Source organism: Polypterus senegalus, chromosome 5 (genome assembly GCF_016835505.1).
Source record: "Polypterus senegalus isolate Bchr_013 chromosome 5, ASM1683550v1, whole genome shotgun sequence".
NCBI lineage: Eukaryota > Metazoa > Chordata > Cladistia > Polypteriformes > Polypteridae > Polypterus > Polypterus senegalus.
The window spans coordinates 200597992-200618301 of record NC_053158.1 but is presented as its reverse complement, the minus strand read 5'-3'; the positions used below and the strand labels follow the sequence as shown (position 1 = coordinate 200618301).

The following is a 20310-nucleotide window of genomic DNA, read 5'->3' as shown; positions in this document are numbered from 1 at the left end:
TCGATTTGCTTTCCCAGATCTAACACATTTGGTGGCCACTTCCTTTATATTCTCTGTGCAGCGTGCCTTAGCAAGCACAAATGTATGCCATTTTCATATTGTCTTGGAGAATCTCACTCTGCTGTCGTACTGTAAGTCTAAAATAAAGGCAACAGCATCACAATTGTGATAGACATGTTCACATTTACTACAAGATGGAACAGCTTAAGTCTTAAACTGGAAGTGCTTGAAATTAAATACTTCACCTGCCAAATGGCTTTTTCAATTTTTTTGTGATTGTTTTTGACATTTTTTTTGCTTTTTATTATACACATTTCATTGTTACCTGATGTCTTGTGTGTTTTCCTGTGCACTTCATCTCAAATATGTTTCAGTTGTAACTTCAGACACTTCAAAAACATGTAGTTAATAGCTGAAAGGCAGCTACTCTTTTACTAACACACAGATTTCTTTTGAAAAACAAAATATATATTTTAAATAATTAACCTTCAGAAAATCTTAAAATCTTTAAGAACTGTTTCTGGCTAACGGTTTTTACTTCTGTTCAAAAATTTAAAATGAATATCAAGAACATCAAGTACAAGAAAATGTCATCTTCCCTTCAGGAAATGTTTTATTTCTGTTGCTCAGATATTATGTGAATTAAAGCACTTTCCCCGTTTAATGCTAAGAGAGCACTAGTGCATCCACTTTTTAGCAGTTAATATTATTATTTTTAAGTATGATGCATATTTTCTTTTTCTGTAAACAGATGCTAAATTTCCATTTTGAGACAAGTCTATTAGTTAGTGCCTTTTATATCTATCTATCTATCTATCTATCTATCTATCTATCTATCATCTATCGATCGATCGATCAGGTGGTCCAGATCTAATTATGCAATTTTCATTACGCTATAACTTATTAAGTTTATTACATAGAGAATCACCTGAAAATTCCTAGACCATCGAGAAGTGTGCGAACTGACGACATGAAGAATCGTCTTTGCGCCGAACTGGAATCGTCCTCGCATAAATCAAACTCATCCAGACGATCTGTATCTGCATAATTACAACTGGACCTCTATCTATCTATCTATCTATCTATCTATCTATCTATCTATCTATCCAATTTCCTAACTTGTTTTATTAAAAAAATTATATGATTAAAGCTCTAAATCTAATCAAACTATGGAAACTATTGTAATAAGTTGCAAAGTTTTTTTGTTATATTTATTTTCAAAAACCAAAGAACCTTTCATTGGCATGCTACTGAATCAAACAAATAATAATATCAGCTACAACCATTTACATTAAACTAAATAGAGAGAGAGAAAAATAGAAATACAAAGAAAAGAAAAAACAAAATAGGATGCTATGTATTTTCTCCTAATACTAGTAACGCATTGGAAATTGATAATACAAGTTAATGAAATACTGGATAATATTATTAACACATTTACTACTGGGCCACTGCAGTATTGACCTATGTATATATGATAAATAATGAACTCCATCAAAACTCATAGAAAATGTAAAGAAATGCATTACAAAACATGTGTACACTTGGCATGTGTACTTTATGTAAATCTGGAGAATTCCACCAGGTGGCAGTGCGAGACATCATCCCGGTGAGAAAACAACATCCGGTTTCGCTGTGTTATAAAAGATTTTGAAGATAAAAATTATTTGCATTCTGATGCTGTTGCAAAAGTCCCAAAAAAGATGGCAACAGCAACACAGAAGATGGCATGTGAGACCTTAAATGTATTGCGTCATTACGATGGGGATATGCAATGCTTGTACTGTCTGTGCGAGAAACAGATGAAGAAAACCACCACAAATACTTTTGTGTCAGCATTTAAGTTTGATGATTTGCTTCACTGCATCAAACTGTTCATCAAACATCGAAGTACACACCTTGATCCTGTTGAAACTGCAATGCGACTTGCCGTCACACTACATTGTCTTGCAATGGCCAAATCCACACTTCTTTTCTCAGACAAATTCCGCTTTTCATGGACATATCTGACTTTGCTCCCATTTCACCTTGCACGTTTCAAAATCCATTTTCAAAGAGCTGGCAATGGAGATTGATAGTAAACAACGATGCTGATACCATGTACCAGAACTTGAACACACATGCCAAACAATTTTTGCTTGTACTGCAACTTACGCAGGTGACGCATTAATTTCTGATAATTTGCTCAGCAGATGTGCCAAAAAAGTGTTTTAAACGCCTGACAGTTATGATGCATTTGCATAAGCACTTCGAGCATCAAGTGTAATCCCTGCCGTAGCAACACATTTGTCACAAATATAACACGTCTCTTTGTGCTGTCCACGCGTGTTGAGCACAACACGTTTGGTAGTTGGTGACTGTCCATGGAGTACTGTCCTGACAGTCATGACAAGTTGGATGCCTTGTAATGAAGAAACGCCTTCAGGGTAGCGATCCACATTAGTACCAGAGCCTACAAGTTCCACATTATCCAACTGAATGTCACAATCTTGATCACTGTCATTAACATCAAAATATTCATAATATGATATGATAATAAACATCACCAGCTTTATACTTTTTCGTGACGACATAAGCTACGGCCTGTCTGTTTATAGCCCTATTTTCCGTAAGCTGTTTTCAGCTGAAAAAACAAATAAATCGATTAGATGGCAGCACTTTAGTCGGAGCTCATCAAAGCTCAATAACAATCTGGCTGCATCTACAATGGCTGTAATACTGAGATAAGAGTTCTTTGGTATGTCGCGTCTTGACAGGCTCAGTGACATATGAGTTAACTCATACCTCACGTTCAAATGGTGCTTTTCCACTGCATAGTACGGCACAGCACGATTCAGTACAGTTCACCTTGGTTCGGCTCAGTTCGGCTCGGTTTGCGTTTCGACTGCAGTTTAGTACCGCTTTAGAGTGGGCAGGATTATTCACGTGTCGTTATAGTTGCGCCGCCTCTACTGCCGTGACATCATCGTAAACGCGCCACGGTCCTTTATACTCCTGTAGTCGCTCTTCATTTTTTTTAACTTGTCCCTACACTGTTTGTAAGTCCGATGGTAGCCGTGTGCGCCCAAGAGCATAGCGACCTCCTGAAAAGTTTTTTCATTCCGCGTCGCCCCATCCAGCTCTCGCTGGATCCGCTCCTCGGCTACCAACGAGGAACGTCTGTACTTCCTCAATAGACCACGAAACAGCCATTTTTGGTTAAAACAAAATGGTGCGTCCGAACCTTCGCTGGCTGTGCTAAAAATCTAGCGGGTCTGTTGTGTCTCGTGTCGCAAGTTCAGTGACGCAGTAATGGCGATTTTCTCCGGCCAATCAGTGACCAGCAGAGTTTACACGTCCACGTTTTGGTAACGGTTCGGCGCGCTTGGAACCTCGGCTGAGGTGGTACTAACAAAAGGACCAGGTACCAGGTACTGTTCCCAGTGGAAAACCCCCCAAAAGTGAGCTGAACTGAACCGTGTCGTGCCGTACTATGCAGTGGAAAAGCGCCATATGTGTTAACTTTTATTTTGGTGTTGGACCCTTTAACCTGAAGTAAAAAAAAGAAGGCCTGTCATTTCCGTTTTTTTTTTTTCTTTTCTTATTTTGACTCAATTTACGCACATATATCTTTTCTTAATAATGGAGAAGAGAATGCTCCAGCATGATGAATAACTCACATATGGGTACTGTAATACATTTTTTAAAATCCTTAGTGTTACATTTTTTTCTCAAAAATACAAAAAGCGATGCTTTTTTTTGGCATGAAAAAATAGATTTTTATTAAATCTCAACTTTCTACTGTAAAACATGCAAAACACTAAAAGTACAAAGTCAGAAGTGTGAAGAGTATAATGATACAAATAATAATGATGAATAATAACAATAATCCTGATGCTAATTCTATATATACTGTCAAAATATGTTTTTGGGTGGTATAAACTGCTTACGGGTACAGTCATTTACCCGACACTGTTCAGCATAACGGTTCGTCTCAACATTTCAATGTGAATAAGATGGTCCACCATTCATCTCGCATCAACACTAGTAAGATGAACATCATTCTCAATTTTTTTCTATTTCAAACCATCCCCATATACATTAACAAATCTTTTTTTAAGAAATTAGATTCAATCATAACCTCACTTATTTGGAATTCGAAACATCCAAAGGGCGGCTCTACAATGACATAAAGTGGAAGAAGGCACGGCACTACCTAACTTTCAATTTTATTACTGGGCGGCATGTATACAGGCCATAAAGACCTGGACATTGGAACAAATCAATGAATGAACACAAGCCTGGGTCTGCAATAGAATTCAAATCTTGCAGCACTTCTTTATATTCCCTGCTTTGTACCCCAGTTAATACAAATTATCATCAATACACTAATAATCCAATTGCCCTTCATTCACTTAGAATATGGAACCAATGTAGGAAGACAGAGAAGCTTTTATCTGTTGCACCTCAACATGACAACCACCTTTTTCTTCCCTCTCAAACATGCACAGTATTTAATGCTTGAAAATGTTTGGGATTAAAATATTTAGAGAGTTGTACTTAGATAAAATTTTTGCATCCTACGAGCAATTAAGCTTCAAATTTAACTTCTCATCAACACATTTTTTCCACTGTTTTCAAGCTGGAAACTTTGCCAAATAGAACCTGCCCAATTTTCCTCACCTTCCACCTGTTTCTATTCCTGAAGAAATATTGATCAGTCTTGAAGACTCAGATAGCATTTCCACAATTTATAAAAACATTTAAAATCCCATCCTTTCAAAGATCCCAGGGCACAATGGGGAAAGGACCTTTCACGTAACATTTTAGAAAAGTGTAAGGCAGCCATGCACAGAATACATTCGAGCTCCAAATGCACAAAGCACTCAATTATTTAACTTAAAATCTTCCATTAAATACATTTATCACGATTAAAACTTTCCAAAATGTTTCCAGGGCAGGATTGGAAAAACCAAATCGTAGCCAGCTGCAGACCTCCACAGCTGTGCTCCGTTGATGAACCAATCAGATTGCGTTCATCTGATGAGTTTTAGAAGGCCTTTGCATTACATGTCAGTCATGTTGCACAACAGGCCCAGGAATTTGCATCTTTCTCAACATGCCAATTTCAAGTTGACATAATAGATCCTTACTCTGTGGGTGAAGATTATGATTAGCTTACTTAGGAGTAACCACAATGTCAGGTTATATAGCGCCAAGTGGGTTTTTACATTAGTAGGTGTGTCATGTAGCAGGAGTGTTGTGTAGGACTGTGGGTCACAGATAGACCCATCTCAGAGGCTACAAAAAGGACATAAAAGCACAAGAGAAGGTCCAGAGAAGAGCAACTAGGCTGATTCCAGGGCTACAGGGGATGAGTTATGAGGGAAGACTGAAGGAGTTGAACCTGTTAACTATTTCATGTCAAAAAGCTTAGTAGGTGTGTCATGTAGCAGGAGTGTTGTGTAGGACTGTGGGTCACAGATAGACCCATCTCAGAGATTTCACTTTGTAAATTATGTGACATAAACATGCAGTCTGACCGGACATTTAGGAGAATTCCTGAAACACAGAGCTCTAGAGTTCTGCAGCTACTGTAGATCCTTCTCAAAAAGGAAAAAAAAATCACACTTTTTTCTTTCATTACATCAGTTTTGGTATGCAGAAAATCAAAATTTACAAAAGTATAAATGAGCTTTCAAGTGCAATTCTCAGGTGGTGTTGGGAGAGAATTTTAATGTAAGTAAATGTATTATATGTAGGAAGTAAAAATGTTAGGTATGGATAAACAATGGGACGTCTGAAAATCGAAAATCCATGTTATGGGAAGGATTTAGGAATCATAGTGGACTCAACACTAACAGCTTCCAGGCAGTTTTCAGAAGCCATTAAGATGGCTAACAGAATGTCAGGTTATATAGCGCCTTGTTGTGTGGAGTACAAGTCACAGGAGGTCCTGCTCAAGCTTTATAACACACTGGTGAGGCCTCATCTGGAGTCCTGTGGGCAGTTTTTGTGTCCGATCAATAAAAAAAGACATAGCAGCACTAGAAGTAGTCCAGAGAAGAGCGACTAGGCTGATTCAGGGTAACAGGGGTTATGAGGAAAGATTAAACGAGCTGAGCCTGTTAACCATTTAATGTCAGTAAATGTAAAGTGTTAGCCATAGAGAGTAAAAATGTGAGGTTTGAATACACAATGGGCGGTCTGGAAATCGAGAGTACACCTCATGAGAAGGATTTAGGAGTCAAAGTGAACTCTAAGCTATCGACTGCCAGACATTGTACAGAAACCATTAAGAAGGCTCACAGAATGTCAGGTTATATAGCGCCTTGACGTGTGGAGTACAAGTCACAGGAGGTTCTGCTCAAGCTTTATAACACACTGGTGAGGCCTCATCTGGAGTCCTGTGTGCAGTTTTGGTCTCCAGGCTACAAAAAGGACATAGCAGCACAAGAGAAGGTCCAGAGAAGAGCGACTAGGCTGATTCAGGGCTACAGAGGATGAATTATGAGGACAGATGAAAAAAGCTGAGCCTGTTAACCATTTAATGTCAGTACATGTAAAGTGTTAGCCATAGAGAGTAAAAATGTGAGGTTTGAATACACAATGGGTGGTCAGAAAATCGAGAGTCCACCTTATGAGAAGGATTTAGGAGTCAAAGTGAACTCCACGCTATCAACTGACAGACAGCATTCAGAAGCCATTAAGAAGGCTAACAGAATGTCAGGTTATATAGTGCCTTGATGTGTGGAGTACAAGTCACAGGAGGTTCTGCTCAAGCTTTATAACACACTGGTGAGGCCTCATCTGGAGTCCTGTGTGCAGTTTGGGTCTCCCGGCTACAAAAAGGCCATAACAGCACAAGAGAAAGTCAAGAGAAGAGCGACTAGGCTGATTCAGGGCTACAGGGGTTATGAGGACAGATTAAAAGAGCTGAGCCTTTACAGTTTAAGCAAAGGAGATTAATAGGAGACATGAATGAAGTGTTTAAAAATACAGAATTAGGATTGATCAAGACTGTGACTTTAAAATACTTTGGAAAGCAAAATGTTCCAAACACTCCACATAAATGTGGAAGGAGGATTTGGTTTCAGATTTCTGCTACAGAGTTAACTTCAGCTTTTGCCATCATACCTCTTACACAACTAAATAAGAACTGTACAGAAATCATTTATATTCTCACAGGATGGATAGATACATGATGAAAGGCACTATATGAATGATAGATATTCAATATTTGTAACTCAGTGTAAGTAACCTGGGTGTGGCTTAGCTAATAATAAATTGAACTGAATTATTAACATCAGCGTAGTCATTGTCACTGTGAAGTTTGCACATACTCTCTGTGTTTGTATTTTTCTTCTCCTTGTCACTTAAGTTTTTGTCTCCCAGCCCCAGTACTTGCAAGTTAGCTCAGGGGTCTCCAACTCCAGTCCTGGAGAGCTACTGTGGCTGCAGGTTTTCATTCTAACCCTTTTCTTAACTAGTAACCAGATTTTGCTGCTAATTAATCTCTATGCCTTCATTTTAATTGATGTGCAACGTAAGACTCAGGCCCCTTAATTAGCAACCAAACAATATTAAGACACAAAATGAACCAACACATAAACAACAACCTGCATCCATCACACAATAACTGAAAATAAAGAAAGGTGAAGGCCTCAGTAATGTTGATCTGCTCAGCTCCACCAAATATTCTGACAGCCAACCGCTCTTAAAAAAGAAAATCAACAGTTTTACAAATGTCTGCCACGGCAGAATGAGCGCAATTGAATTAAATAACGGGTTTAATTAGCAACGAGAATTGGCTTCAAATTAAAAAACTGAATGAAGTGAAGTTAGTTGGAGTTTGAGGCCCCAACTTAGTTGGTCATCTGTTGGCTCACTTCACATAGAATGCATGTTTTGGTGCCGTTTTAGGAAAAAATAATCAATTAGAAAAGTCAATTAAAATAAAGGGAAATAGTGAATTAGCAGAAAAATCTGGTCACTAATTAAGAAGCAAGTTAGAATGAAAACCAGCAGCCACAGTAGCTCTCCAGGACTGGAGTCGGAGACCCCTGGGTAAGCTTAATTGGCCTTGGGTCAGTAGGATTCTCCAAGGTCGGTTCCTTCTTTGCACCAAGTGGTTTCAGAGTAAAAAGCGTTGATGTTTGTTTGCTCCTTTTGTTTACTTTAATCTATACTCTTGCAAGCCTGTCCTTCAGTTCACAGATCTCATCCCATGTTTTATTAATAACTAATAATTAAATATGAGTCATTCGGCTCAGTGTAAAAGTGTACATTTTGTAATAAAAATGGTCTAAATGTCACACTGTAGCCAGTATCAGCCTTCTGCTTGTATTGTTCTTTGTTTTTTATATTTCTTTCACAGTGATTGTATATTAAGTTGAAGGATGGCACAGTGGTGGCGTGGCACGGCCGCCTCACTATTCAATGATTTAAATCCCAGCCTCTTCCCTCTCTGTATCCTGCCCTGTCTGCACTGATTTTTCCACAGATATACTGCTGTCTTTCTCAGCAGGCTTGTCTCAAAGCATCTGACATTTCCAGATTGGCACACATGTATTCTTACTGGCTGTTTAAATATTGGTGCTTCAGAGAGGTATTTAAACTCTTCATACAAAAAACCATCAAAAATATTGGTAATAAATCAAATGAGTAATAGAAAAAAATAGAATTAATGAACCTTACACTCCATTGTAGTAGCTTTGCAAATACCAAGATGTGACTGTTTTATGCACTGTTGCAGTGGTAGTGAAGCGGACAGTAAATGCTTGGATGGAGAGTTTGAATTACAGCTTTGTTGTTCTCCTGAGCTCTGCTTAGGGAAGGAAAAAAATGAGAGCTGAAGTACAAGTGGGAGCGTCTGACAGCACCAGAGAAGTGTTGCTTCTGTGTACGAAGAGGAGCCATTTGAAGTGGTGTGTGCATGTGCGCCAAACGAAACGGCACGTGGCTCTTGGGCGGTCTGGGAATTCTCTACGACAAGCTTGTAATTGTTGCTGTGGCTGAGATTGTCTGGTCTGGTCTGGTCTGTCCAGTGCAATATATTGCCCCACCAACTCTCAACAGAAAATGTTGATTAAAAAATACTTTGTAGCAAAGTTGTTTTCTTTATAGATATTTACATTTTGTCACGTTGTGGCCTTTTGTTAAAATTGTTTAAATCATTTTTTCCCCCTCCTCAAGCAGCAAGCCAATACCAGAGAATGACAAACCAGAAAATAGGATTTTAAGAAGTTTTGATAACACATTAAAAATAAAAAACAGAAATTTGCCATTGACATAAGTATTCAAAGATTTTATTTACTATGACTCGTGAAGTTTGGCTCAGGTGCATCCCGTTCTATTGATCACTACCAAGATGTTTCTGTACTTTGTTTGGAGTCCACCTGGGCTTAGTTTACTTGACTGGAGATGATTAGGAAAGGCGGACACACTCACAGTTGACAAAAAACCAAGCTCTGAAATTGAAGGAATGGCCTAGTTTAAAAAAAAAATCAGGTTTCTCACCATCTGAGAGTTGTCTAGGTGTCCTTTTGTAAACTTCAAGCGGCCTTTCACGTTCTCTTTTACTCAGGAGGGACTTTGTTTGGTCAGGCTGCTGTAAAGCCCATATTGGTAGAGTATTGTAGTAATGGTTGTCCTTTTTGAAGTTTGGCTCATCTTCACATAGGTCCTCTGGAGCTCATTCAGACTGACCACCAGATTCTTGGTCACCTGGCTTACCAAGGCCCTTCTCCTACACTTACTCAGTTTGGCTGGATGGCCTGCTCCAGGAAGAGTCGTGGTTGTTCCAATCTTCTTCCATTTAAGAATTATGGAGGAGTACAACTCTCTAAATGTTTTAATCCCGGAGGAAACTTCTTTGTAGCTTTCCCTAGGTCTGTGCCTCTACACAATCCTGTCTCTGAGCTCTGAAGTCAATTTCTTTGCCCTCATGGCTTGGTTTTTACTCAGCTGTTGGGATCTTCTACAGACAGGTGTGTGCCTTTCCTAATCAGTTCAACCTATTGAACTGACTCCAGGTGGACTCCAAAAAATATGTAGAATCATCTCACCAATGATCAATAGAATGGGATGCAAATTCAAGGGTCTAATATTTCCATCTTTTATGTTTATTTATTACGTTTTGAAAAATTCCTAAAATCCTGTTTTCATTTTTGTCATTATGTGGTATTGAGTGTTGCTTGATGAGGGAAAAAAAATTACAAATCGAATTTAGCATTAGGCGGCAACATAACAAAAAATGGAAAAAGTGAAGGTTGAAATACGTTCTGAATGCACTGTCTATTATAAAAAAAATCTTGTGATGATACGAGACTTTTTTCCTGTGACAAGACGTGATCTTTTGAAGAGAGACAGAGAGACCCTTTCACTTCCCACAAGACGGACGAGTCACATCATATTTACAACCTTTGAAAGCAAGTCCTGTTATACACATGCAGAGTAGGTTAGAGATAATGGAAGTAGGAAAATTTGAAAGTCTCACAAAAATGAGAGTAAAGATCACATTAGCACAAACAAATAAAAAATATTACTCGGTGATATATAATGGAACAGCGAAACGAGATTGAATAGTGTTTGAGGATGTCTGGGGGAGAAGAGAGACAAGGCAGTGAAACAAAAGGACAGCTGCTGTAAAGGCTTTTAAACGTTCAAAGCTCAGTGTGAGATGCAGATCATGCGACACGGCAGCAAGCCAGCAGCTGATCGAGCAAAGAAGAGGTAAAAAAAACCCCAATGTTATTTGTTTCCCATTGTATCACCTTTTAAGAGGAGTTTCAGAGGAGCGACCGCGTCTCCTTGGGGTGTGTTCAGCCCCCCTCTTCACAACGGCTTGTAGCGCTGGCAGGGGGGAAAGGGGTTGGCAAGCGAAGCGAGCAAACAAAACCATAAACAAATCTACATTAAGAGGCCTAAAAAGTTGTTTTTTTTTTTTTTTATTTGAGTTCATTTCAGTTGGCGTCATTTATATAAAGAGCTTCATTTACAAGAACAAAGCACTATTAGAAATTAAATTTAGTTAAAATACAAAATTGTATGCATGAAAAATATGAGAAGCAAAAGGGTGTTCAACAAATATTAATGTAAATATCTTCTTCTTTTGGCTGCTCCCGCTAGGGGTTGCCACAGCGGATCATCTTCTTCTATCTCTTCCCGTCCTTGTCATCTTGCTCTGTCACACCCATCACCTGCATGTCCTTTCTCAGCACATCCATAAACCTTCTCTTAGGCCTTCCTCTTTTCCTCTTCACTGGTAGCTCTATCCTTAACATCCTTTTCCCAATATACCCAGCATCTCTCCTCTGCACATGTCCAAACCAACACAATCTCGCCTCTCTGACTTTGTCTCTCAACCATCCAACAGGAGCTGACCCTCTAATGTCCTCATTTCTAATCCTGTCCATCCTCGTCACACCCAATGCAAATCTTAACATCTTTAACTCTGCCACCAGCTCTGTCTTCTGCTTTCTGGTCAGTGCCACCGTCTCCAACCCATATAACATAGCTGGTCTCCCTACCATCCTGTAGACCTTCCCTTTCACTCTCGCTGATACCCGTCTGTCACAAATTACTCCTGGCACTCTTCTCCACCCTGCCTGCACTCTCTTCCTCACCTGTCCTCCACAATCCCTGTTACTCTGAATTGTTGATCCCAAATATTTAAACTTCGCCAACTCTACTCCTTGCATCCTCACCATTCCACTGACCTCCCCCTCATTCACACACATGTATCTTGTCTTGGTGCTTCTACTGACCTTTATTCCTTTCCTCTCTAGAGCAGATCTCCACCTCTCCAGGGTCTCCTCGACCTGCTCCCTACTCTCTCTACAGATGACAAAGTCATCAACAAATATCATAGTCCACAGGGACTCCTGTCTAATCTCGTCTGCCAACCTGTCCATCACCATTACAAATAAGAAAGGGCTTAGAGCCGATATACATATATCTAAATATTCTTTATACGTATTTGTGAGGCAACCAAATATCCAAAAATAAAAAATAGGGAAAAATGCCTTCTGCTGGCATTCCAATCAGCTTTAGCCACTTGTCATCAATTTGTAGGTTGTGCCCAGTGAGGAGAGGAGCCCACAGAAGCTTCTATTTGGGTACCAGGGATCAGTTTTCTTTACCTCCATTGTTTTAAGTTATGAAAGATGCAACTTTGAGTCATGCTATGGATCTCTTCTCATACTGGTCTCATTAAGATCATTCAGTGGCATTTTGAGGATGACCATACGAGCCTTGACTTCATATGAAGGACACAACGCACTTGTCTGCACCAAAACTGAGAAAGGACTTTGCAGTTGAATCAAGTTAATTCTGCCGTATTTTATGTATTCATTTGTTTTTTTCCTTGAGTTTAATAGCAGATTAAGTCAATCAACAATAATGAACTTGTCATTCAGTGTTGCTCCATCTTTTAGTAAAGAGATCAGGAAAATAATGTTTTGTTTTGGTTTTTTTAGGTTCCTTTATGTATTTCTGTGGCATGTTACAGTATATTAGTGCAGGATGTCATGTTTGTCTCTGCATTATCAACTCTTGCATATTCAATTTGCCCTGACTTGCAGAACCCTGATGTCCTGTGCTACTTTTCTTTGTGATGTAGAACAGTCTGATGTTGTAAATCTGCCACCCTTCCCCAGCATTACTACTTTTGCATTGCATTTCCTGCACTTAGTAAGTGTTTTATTTGTGCTTTTTTAGCTCAACCTGGCCCTCCTTCCACCCTCCCTCTTGGCACTCAGCCCCCTAGTGGCAGCTCCACTCTGTCTAAGAAGAGACCACCACCCCCACCCCCTGGACATAAACGAACCCTCTCTGACCCGCCAAGCCCTCTACCTCACGGCTCACAGAATAAAGGTGTGATTCCTTGGGGTGAGTTGTTGGTGTACTACATGAAGGACAAACTGGGTCAGTGCTGATAATCTGCAGACGGGCTACTGCTGCTGCATTTAGTACAAGCATTTAGCCAACATTCTTGTTTCACCTGATTATTTTTTGTTGTTGTTTGTTCAGTGTCTTGCACTTTTTTTGTTATATTTGGTTGTCATTTTTACATGTACATGAAAAGCCAGATAACGCAGGTGTTTGTACAAGGCTGCTGCTTTAAAAACTGGACTGAGGTCCTCTTGGGCGTTACAGCTTAAGGTGTTGGTTGGCCAACCATACTTTTCTTATAAAGCTTTTCAGTACTGAAATTGTTGCATGCTTTAATAGAGAACAGAATAAATTAAAGCACTTAAAATCTATAGTGATTATTATTTATTTCAGAAGGCTACAAAATGAAGTATATACATTTTAAAGAATGTAATTTGCCTGCCTTTGAAATGTGACATTAATTAAAGTTCTTAAGATTTACTGCTGTGCTAATTCATGCATTTCATCATAAATTATTCTTTTAAAGGAAATGATCAGACTTCAGCTCCTGGAAACAAAGCTACAACAGGGAACAAATTTGAGGGAATACCTCAGCAGCAAAGGTAAGGTAATGTGGGTCACGTTGCCATTGTTATGATAAGGTCTTAAACTAGAGGTAACAGATCTTCATGCCATTGGCAGTTTAAATGTCACTTTTAAAAATACAGATAATACTCACTTTTGATGTATTGTTTAGATTGAAATGATAACTACAGCTATATTGTGTGTAGACTTCTTCTTTCGGCTGCTAGGGGTCACCACAACAGATCACCTGTCTCCGTCTGTCCCCCCGTCTTTTACATCATTTTCTGCCACACCAACTGCCTTCATGTCCACCCTCACCACATCCATAAACCTCCTCTTTAGCCTTTCTCTTTTCCTCTTGCCTGTCAGTTCTACCCTCAGCACTCTTTACCCGACGTACCCCTCGTCTCTCCTCTGCCCATTTCCAAACCATCTCAATCTCGCTTCTCTCACTTGCTCACCAAACTGGTGTACCTGTGTTGTCCCTCTAATATACTTATTTTTAATCCTGTGTTGTGTGACTTGCACACATCAAATTCAGTTTCAGTTTGCTTTATGCTTACAGTATGTAGTGCTGTTCGCTGAGAAATGTGACAAGTTCATAAGTAGACACAAATACAAACTTTACAGATTATTAAGCAGATAATGAGAACGTATAAAGACACAGATTTGTTTAAAGTAACGGGAAACAAATTAGTTTAAAACTGATTAACATGAATCAAGCCTAGCAAGATCTGTCCACTAATTAATTGTTTAACTGTGTCATTGTCATCGTCAGCAGTATCATCATCATCATCATCATCATATCTGGCGCTGTGCCTCATGTAAAGCCTTTGCCAGGTCAGCCGTTTTCTGCCAGTTAATTCAATCCTGTGCCACCTCAAGTCCTGCTCCCTGATGCCGTAAAAGTCGTCTTGCATGCCGTCGAGCCAGCTGCTTTGTAGTCGTCCTCTACGGGGTAACACTATGGCCAGCTGACAGCGGAGGAGATTGCAGGTCACTCATAGCTCAGGAGATTATGATCAATGATGTTTTATTAACACAATGAATACCAATTTAAAAGAAATAATTAAGGAAATGTTTCAGTTTTTCACATTTATTTACTGTATACCTCAGAAAATGTGACAGTTACCCAGGGTTGTTAGAAAAAATAATCTGGGCAGTCTCATCATAAAAGTACTCATAGTAAGTTCTATGATCATCTAATATAAAAAATAGCTTTGTATTCAGATTAATTGGTCTTTACATGATCTTGGGAAGAAGTTTTTCACTGATCTCTAATCTCTTTCCTGGAACACTTTTTGTATAACAGTGTAAATAAGAAGGCTCAAACTCTAATTAATGTAAGAAATATCTAAATAGATTTCTGGAGAACATGTCCACTGCTAAGTAAAACATGCAGTGACATCACGAACTTCCTTTCTGTCAGTAGCACCCTTACACTCCTGTCTGTAAATTATTTTCTATGCCGTAGTGTGCTTAATTAACAAATTCTTTAAGAAGGTAGGCACAGTTATGGGACACCCTCTGTGCCCCCCGGAGGTAGCAGTGGAGGAGAAAGTAAAGACAAAACTTTTATAAGCAATGCTGCACTTCCTCTCTCCGACACACCAACACTACCAACAAGTTATTCAGTAGAAGTGGATCAAGAAACACAACGTGAGCTCATTCATACCAACGGCAACACGATTTTATAATGCATCACTGGGTTGAGGACTGTTCTTTTTTTTTTTTTATCTTTAGCTAGGTCAGAAGTTTTCTTTCTTTTTAGCAATTTTTGCGTGTATTTGTTTATTACAATATTTATGTATTTATTTATTGTTTTATTTTTTATCATGTTGTGTAAAACGCCATATTTCCCAATTGGGACAAATGAGTGAGTTCCACATGTCACAAACACTCCTATGTTTGTAAGAGAAAAGTAAATGAATACTGTTTTCACTTACCGACTGGATGACTAGTGCACAGTGGTTTGAAGGTGTTCTGTCTTATAAAGTACAACCAATCAAGTGGCTGAGACAGTGAAAATGCCCAACTCTTTTTGAAGGTACAATCGATTTACATTTACTTTTTTTTTTTTTAAATATCACTTACCCCATGTAGTCTGTGGCCGCGAAAAAAATTTCAATCTCATTCTTTAATGCAGACAACAATATTTCTGATATAACATGTTTCTGTGATGACCAAAGCTGGGAAAAACAAACAATATTAAAAAGTCAATGAAATAAAATATCAGATTACTCTTGTCATTTAATCCAAATTTCAAGTTATCCAGTCGTATGCTGACAACATCCCAAAATACTGTTAAACTAGGGGGTTCGCCCCCTGCTCGCTTTGCTCTTCGTTGGCCAGCCACTTCACGTCTCTGCCGCTCGCGTTGTGACGAGGGGGGCTGAACGCACCCCAAGGAGACGCGGTCGCTCCTCCAAAACCCCCTCTTAAACGGTGATACATAGCAAAAACAAATAGTTTTTTCGTTTTTTTTACCTCCTCTTTGCTCGATCAGCTGCTGGCTTGCTGCTGCTGCCGTAACGTGTGATGTGCATCTCGCGCGGTGCTCCAAACATTTAAAAGCCTGTACAGCAGCTGTTCTACTCTCTGTCTTTTGGCACAAAGTCTCATCTCACAGGATGCGAGTTCTTGATATTTTTTATTTATAGTTTAAAAACTGAATCAGAATCTGAAAATCTAACATTAAAGTTCAATAAATTCTGAAGAGAATGATACCAAACATGTAGGTTTTAAAATAAGCCCGATTTAAAGCATGACAAAAAAAGTGATATAAAATCATTGCACTTTTAGGCTTAGGATTTTATATATAGAGAGAGTAGATAAACTACTTCCAGAAAAAACACTCTTAATAAACGAAAATGGAACGCTGTCAGACGCAGATGAGCTTGTTTTATTACTCGATATTTGGCTGGCACTATTAAGTACTTTAACGGGTCACTCTTGTGGTGTGTACAGTGAAATTCTTACTTGCATATGCTAATCAACATGCAACATGTCACCACTCCAGTCTCCAGCACCATGATTAGTTAGTAAAAGTACCTTATTTGAAATTTGTCGTCTTTACTTGAAAAATCCCAAACCACCTCAGTTCTTACCAATACAAGTTAAACCCAACGAGATTTGTACGAGAATAGGCTGACTCACCCACAGGGGGGTGACACAGTAGAGGAGGAATTTGTTTTAAAATGTGAGATGTCACATGGGTACTTGGGTTAAGAAAATTATTTTAGACGTATTTGCACCATGCTAATTTTTCCCACGTCACTGAAGAAATACAAGAAACCTTTAGTGATGTGCTGCTGAAGCCTGTCATTTTAAAAGGGTTTATGGGAAAGTTTTAGTGATGGATAGAACTGCTACTTGGCACATTATAATGGCTTTAAGTGGTCAAGCTAAACTTACAGGGGATGGAAACAGCAATATTTCACAGTCATCTTTGTTTAATACTCAGGTTCTAAATATTTTTCTTCTGTTTTTTATTTCTTCTTTTTTATTTTATAGTGCAATATGCACTGTTCAGAAAGGGGCTTGACCAACATCAGCAACACATCTGCTTCACAGAGACCCATGTAGTTTATTATTTCCATGATTTGCATTGATTGGAATGCTTTTCTCTTCCATTATTATCTTACCTTTTTCTCCAAGGTTATGTACATGATCAGGTTATGTTAAAATTAATTACAGATATTTTTCATAGTGGAAGCACAGGTAGGTCAAGTGCTTTGCTCAGGATAAAACAAAAAAGCAAAGGTAGGCAGAAAAGCTGTATGTGAAATGTGACTGAATTTAGTCTGAATGAAAGCCAGAAGACATGGGGTAAACGAGAAACATGATTTGACAAAATAGATTTAAAAATTTGGTAGATGTTTTACTTTCTCATTTAAATATTTCAAATTATGTTGGTGTTGGTACTTTAAATATTTACATTTATTTACCTACACTTTACATGAAAAACTATTTGCCCCCTTCCTGATTTCTTATTCTTTTGCATGTTTGTCACACAAAATGTTTCTGATCATCAAACACATTTAACCATTAGTCAAATATAACACAAGTAAACACAAAATGCAGTTTTTAAATGATGGTTTTTATTATTTAAGGAGAAAAAAAATCCAAACCTACATGGCCCTGTGTGAAAAAGTAATTGCCCCCTTGTTAAAAAATCACCTAACTGTGGTGTATCACACCTGAGTTCAATTTCCGTAGCCCCCCCAGGCCTGATTACTGCCACACCTGTTTCAATCAAGAAATCACTTAAATAGGAGCTGCCTGACACAGAGAAGTAGACCAAAAGCACCTCAAAAGCTAGACATCATGCCAAGATCCAAAGAAATTCAGGAACAAATGAGAACAGAAGTAATTGAGATCTATCAGTCTGGTAAAGGTTATAAAGCCATTTCTAAAGCTTTGGGACTCCAGCGAACCACAGTGAGAGCCATTATCCACAAATGGCAAAAACATGGAACAGTGGTGAACCTTCCCAGGAGTGGCCGGCCGACCAAAATTACCCCAAGAGCGCAGAGGCGACTCATCCAGAGGTCACAAAGACCCCAGGACAACATCTAAAGAACTGCAGGCCTCACTTGCCTCAATTAAGGTCAGTGTTCACGACTCCACCATAAGAAAGAGACTGGGCAAAACGGCCTGCATGGCAGATTTCCAAGACGCAAACCACTGTTAAGCAAAAAGAACATTAGGGCTCGTCTCAATTTTGCTAAGAAACATCTCAATGATTGCCAAGACTTTTGGGAAAATACCTTGTGGACTGATGAGACAAAAGTTGAACTTTTGGAAGGCAAATGTCCCGTTACATCTGGCGTAAAAGGAACACAGCATTTCAGAAAAAGAACATCATACCAACAGTAAAATATGGTGGTGGTAGTGTGATGGTCTGGGGTTGTTTTGCTGCTTCAGGACCTGGAAGGCTTGCTGTGATAGATGGAACCATGAATTCTACTGTCTACCAAAAATCCTGAAGGAGAATGTCCGCCATCTGTTCGTTAACTCAAGCTGAAGCGATCTTGGGTGCTGCAACAGGACAATGACCCAAAACACACCAGCAAATCCACCTCTGAATGGCTGAAGAAAAACAAAATGAAGACTTTGGAGTGGCCTAGTCAAAGTCCTGACCTGAATCCAATTGAGATGCTATGGCATGACCTTAAAAAGGCGGTTCATGCTAGAAAACCCTCAAATAAAGCTGAATTACAACAATTCTGCAAAGATGAGTGGGCCAAAATTCCTCCAGAGCGCTGTAAAAGACTCATTGCAAGTTATCGCAAACGCTTGATTGCAGTTATTGCTGCTAAGGGTGGCCCAACCAGTTATTAGGTTCAGGGGGCAATTACTTTTCACACAGGGCCATGTAGGTTTGGATTTTTTCTCCTAAATAATAAAACCATCATTTAAAAACTGCATTTTGTGTTTACTTGTGTTATATTTGACTAATGGTTAAATGTGTTTGATGATCAGAAACATTTTGTGTGACAAACATGCAAAAGAATAAGAAATCAGGAAGGGGGCAAATAGGTTTTTCACACCACTGTAATTCTATAATTGTGTATGTTTACTTGCATGATGTCAATGAGTGGAATATTGTAGGATATTTAAGTTAATTTTGTTTTCCGAGGGTATACAGCAAAAGATGTGTCATGTCCTGCTTTAATAATTACAATGTTTACATGAAATAATATTCCGTGCCATGAGTCAGTCTATAGTATTGTATACTTGAATTATTCAGTGCATAACATAAAGCTACATATTACTGTCTATAGTTTATTAAAACATCTAATATTTACACAGCTTTTTCTTATGTTATTTTACTTTAGTGATAAATCACTTATTTCTAGTACTGGAACAACAAAATCTACCCTGGGACCAAGAGTTCTACCCAAACTACCTCAAAAAGGTAATTCACTTTGGCTTTATTTGTTTTGGCAGTGATATGTTTCTTAATATCTGGAGTAATTATATCATTTTGTTCCTTTCACATTTCAAAATACAAGTTCTTCCCTAGAAAGTCTGTATGCTCTCAGGGCATAAAAAATGTTCACCTTGTTATTATATGCTGTACTATATATTTTTTCTTGGATTGGGTTGTGATCCTGAATTACTTTCTGGGCCTAAGGTTTGTCTAAGGTTGGCCAAAGAGAAATAGAAATGGCAAAATTTCAGTTATATTACCCATATTTACAGTATGTAATACATCACCCTGGAAAAGGCGCGGTGACTTTTGATTTAATGTAAGTAAGCAAGTTGAAATGCTTCTCGACTACAGGTGAGGTACAGTAGATCATTACTGTTTGTTTAACAGTTTACAATACACCCATTTTGCTGTAACGTACTAAAGCCACTTAGACTTTTTAATAATGTAGTCATATACTGTACAATTACCTGTAGCTTTCCCAGGGAGAACTTACTGCCTTTTAAGTTTTGGTTTTTTTTTTTAATTATAAATATAAAAAATGGTAACGAGGAGACATTTACAATGCATCAAAGTAGTACCAATATTTTTATCTATCTATCTAACTATATATATATATATACATATATATACATACATATACATATCTACATACATATACATATACATATATATATACATACATACACATACATATATATATATATATATATATATATACACATATATATATATATATATACATATATATATATATATATATATATATATATATATATATATATATATATATATACATATATATATATATATATATATATATATATATATATATATATATATATATATATATATATATATATATATATATATATATATATATATATATATATATATATATATATATACATATATATATATATATATATATATATATA

The 20310-nt window shown here is 38.0% G+C and overlaps 1 protein-coding gene across 5 annotated transcripts in view; it reads left to right on the top strand.

Moving 5' to 3' along the window:
* LOC120529808 (arf-GAP with SH3 domain, ANK repeat and PH domain-containing protein 1-like) overlaps positions 1 to 20310 on the top strand; it is a 347163-nt gene that overhangs the window by 317594 nt on the left and 9259 nt on the right. For 2 of the 5 annotated variants that reach the window (XM_039753976.1, XM_039753977.1), the window contains 3 exons: positions 12700 to 12870; positions 13400 to 13475; positions 19278 to 19357. In XM_039753976.1, the coding sequence (XP_039609910.1) occupies positions 12700 to 12870; positions 13400 to 13475; positions 19278 to 19357 (327 nt within the window). The remainder of the gene's footprint in view (positions 1 to 12699; positions 12871 to 13399; positions 13476 to 19277; positions 19358 to 20310) is intronic. The other 3 variants (XM_039753980.1, XM_039753979.1, XM_039753978.1) reach the window with 2 other exon arrangements.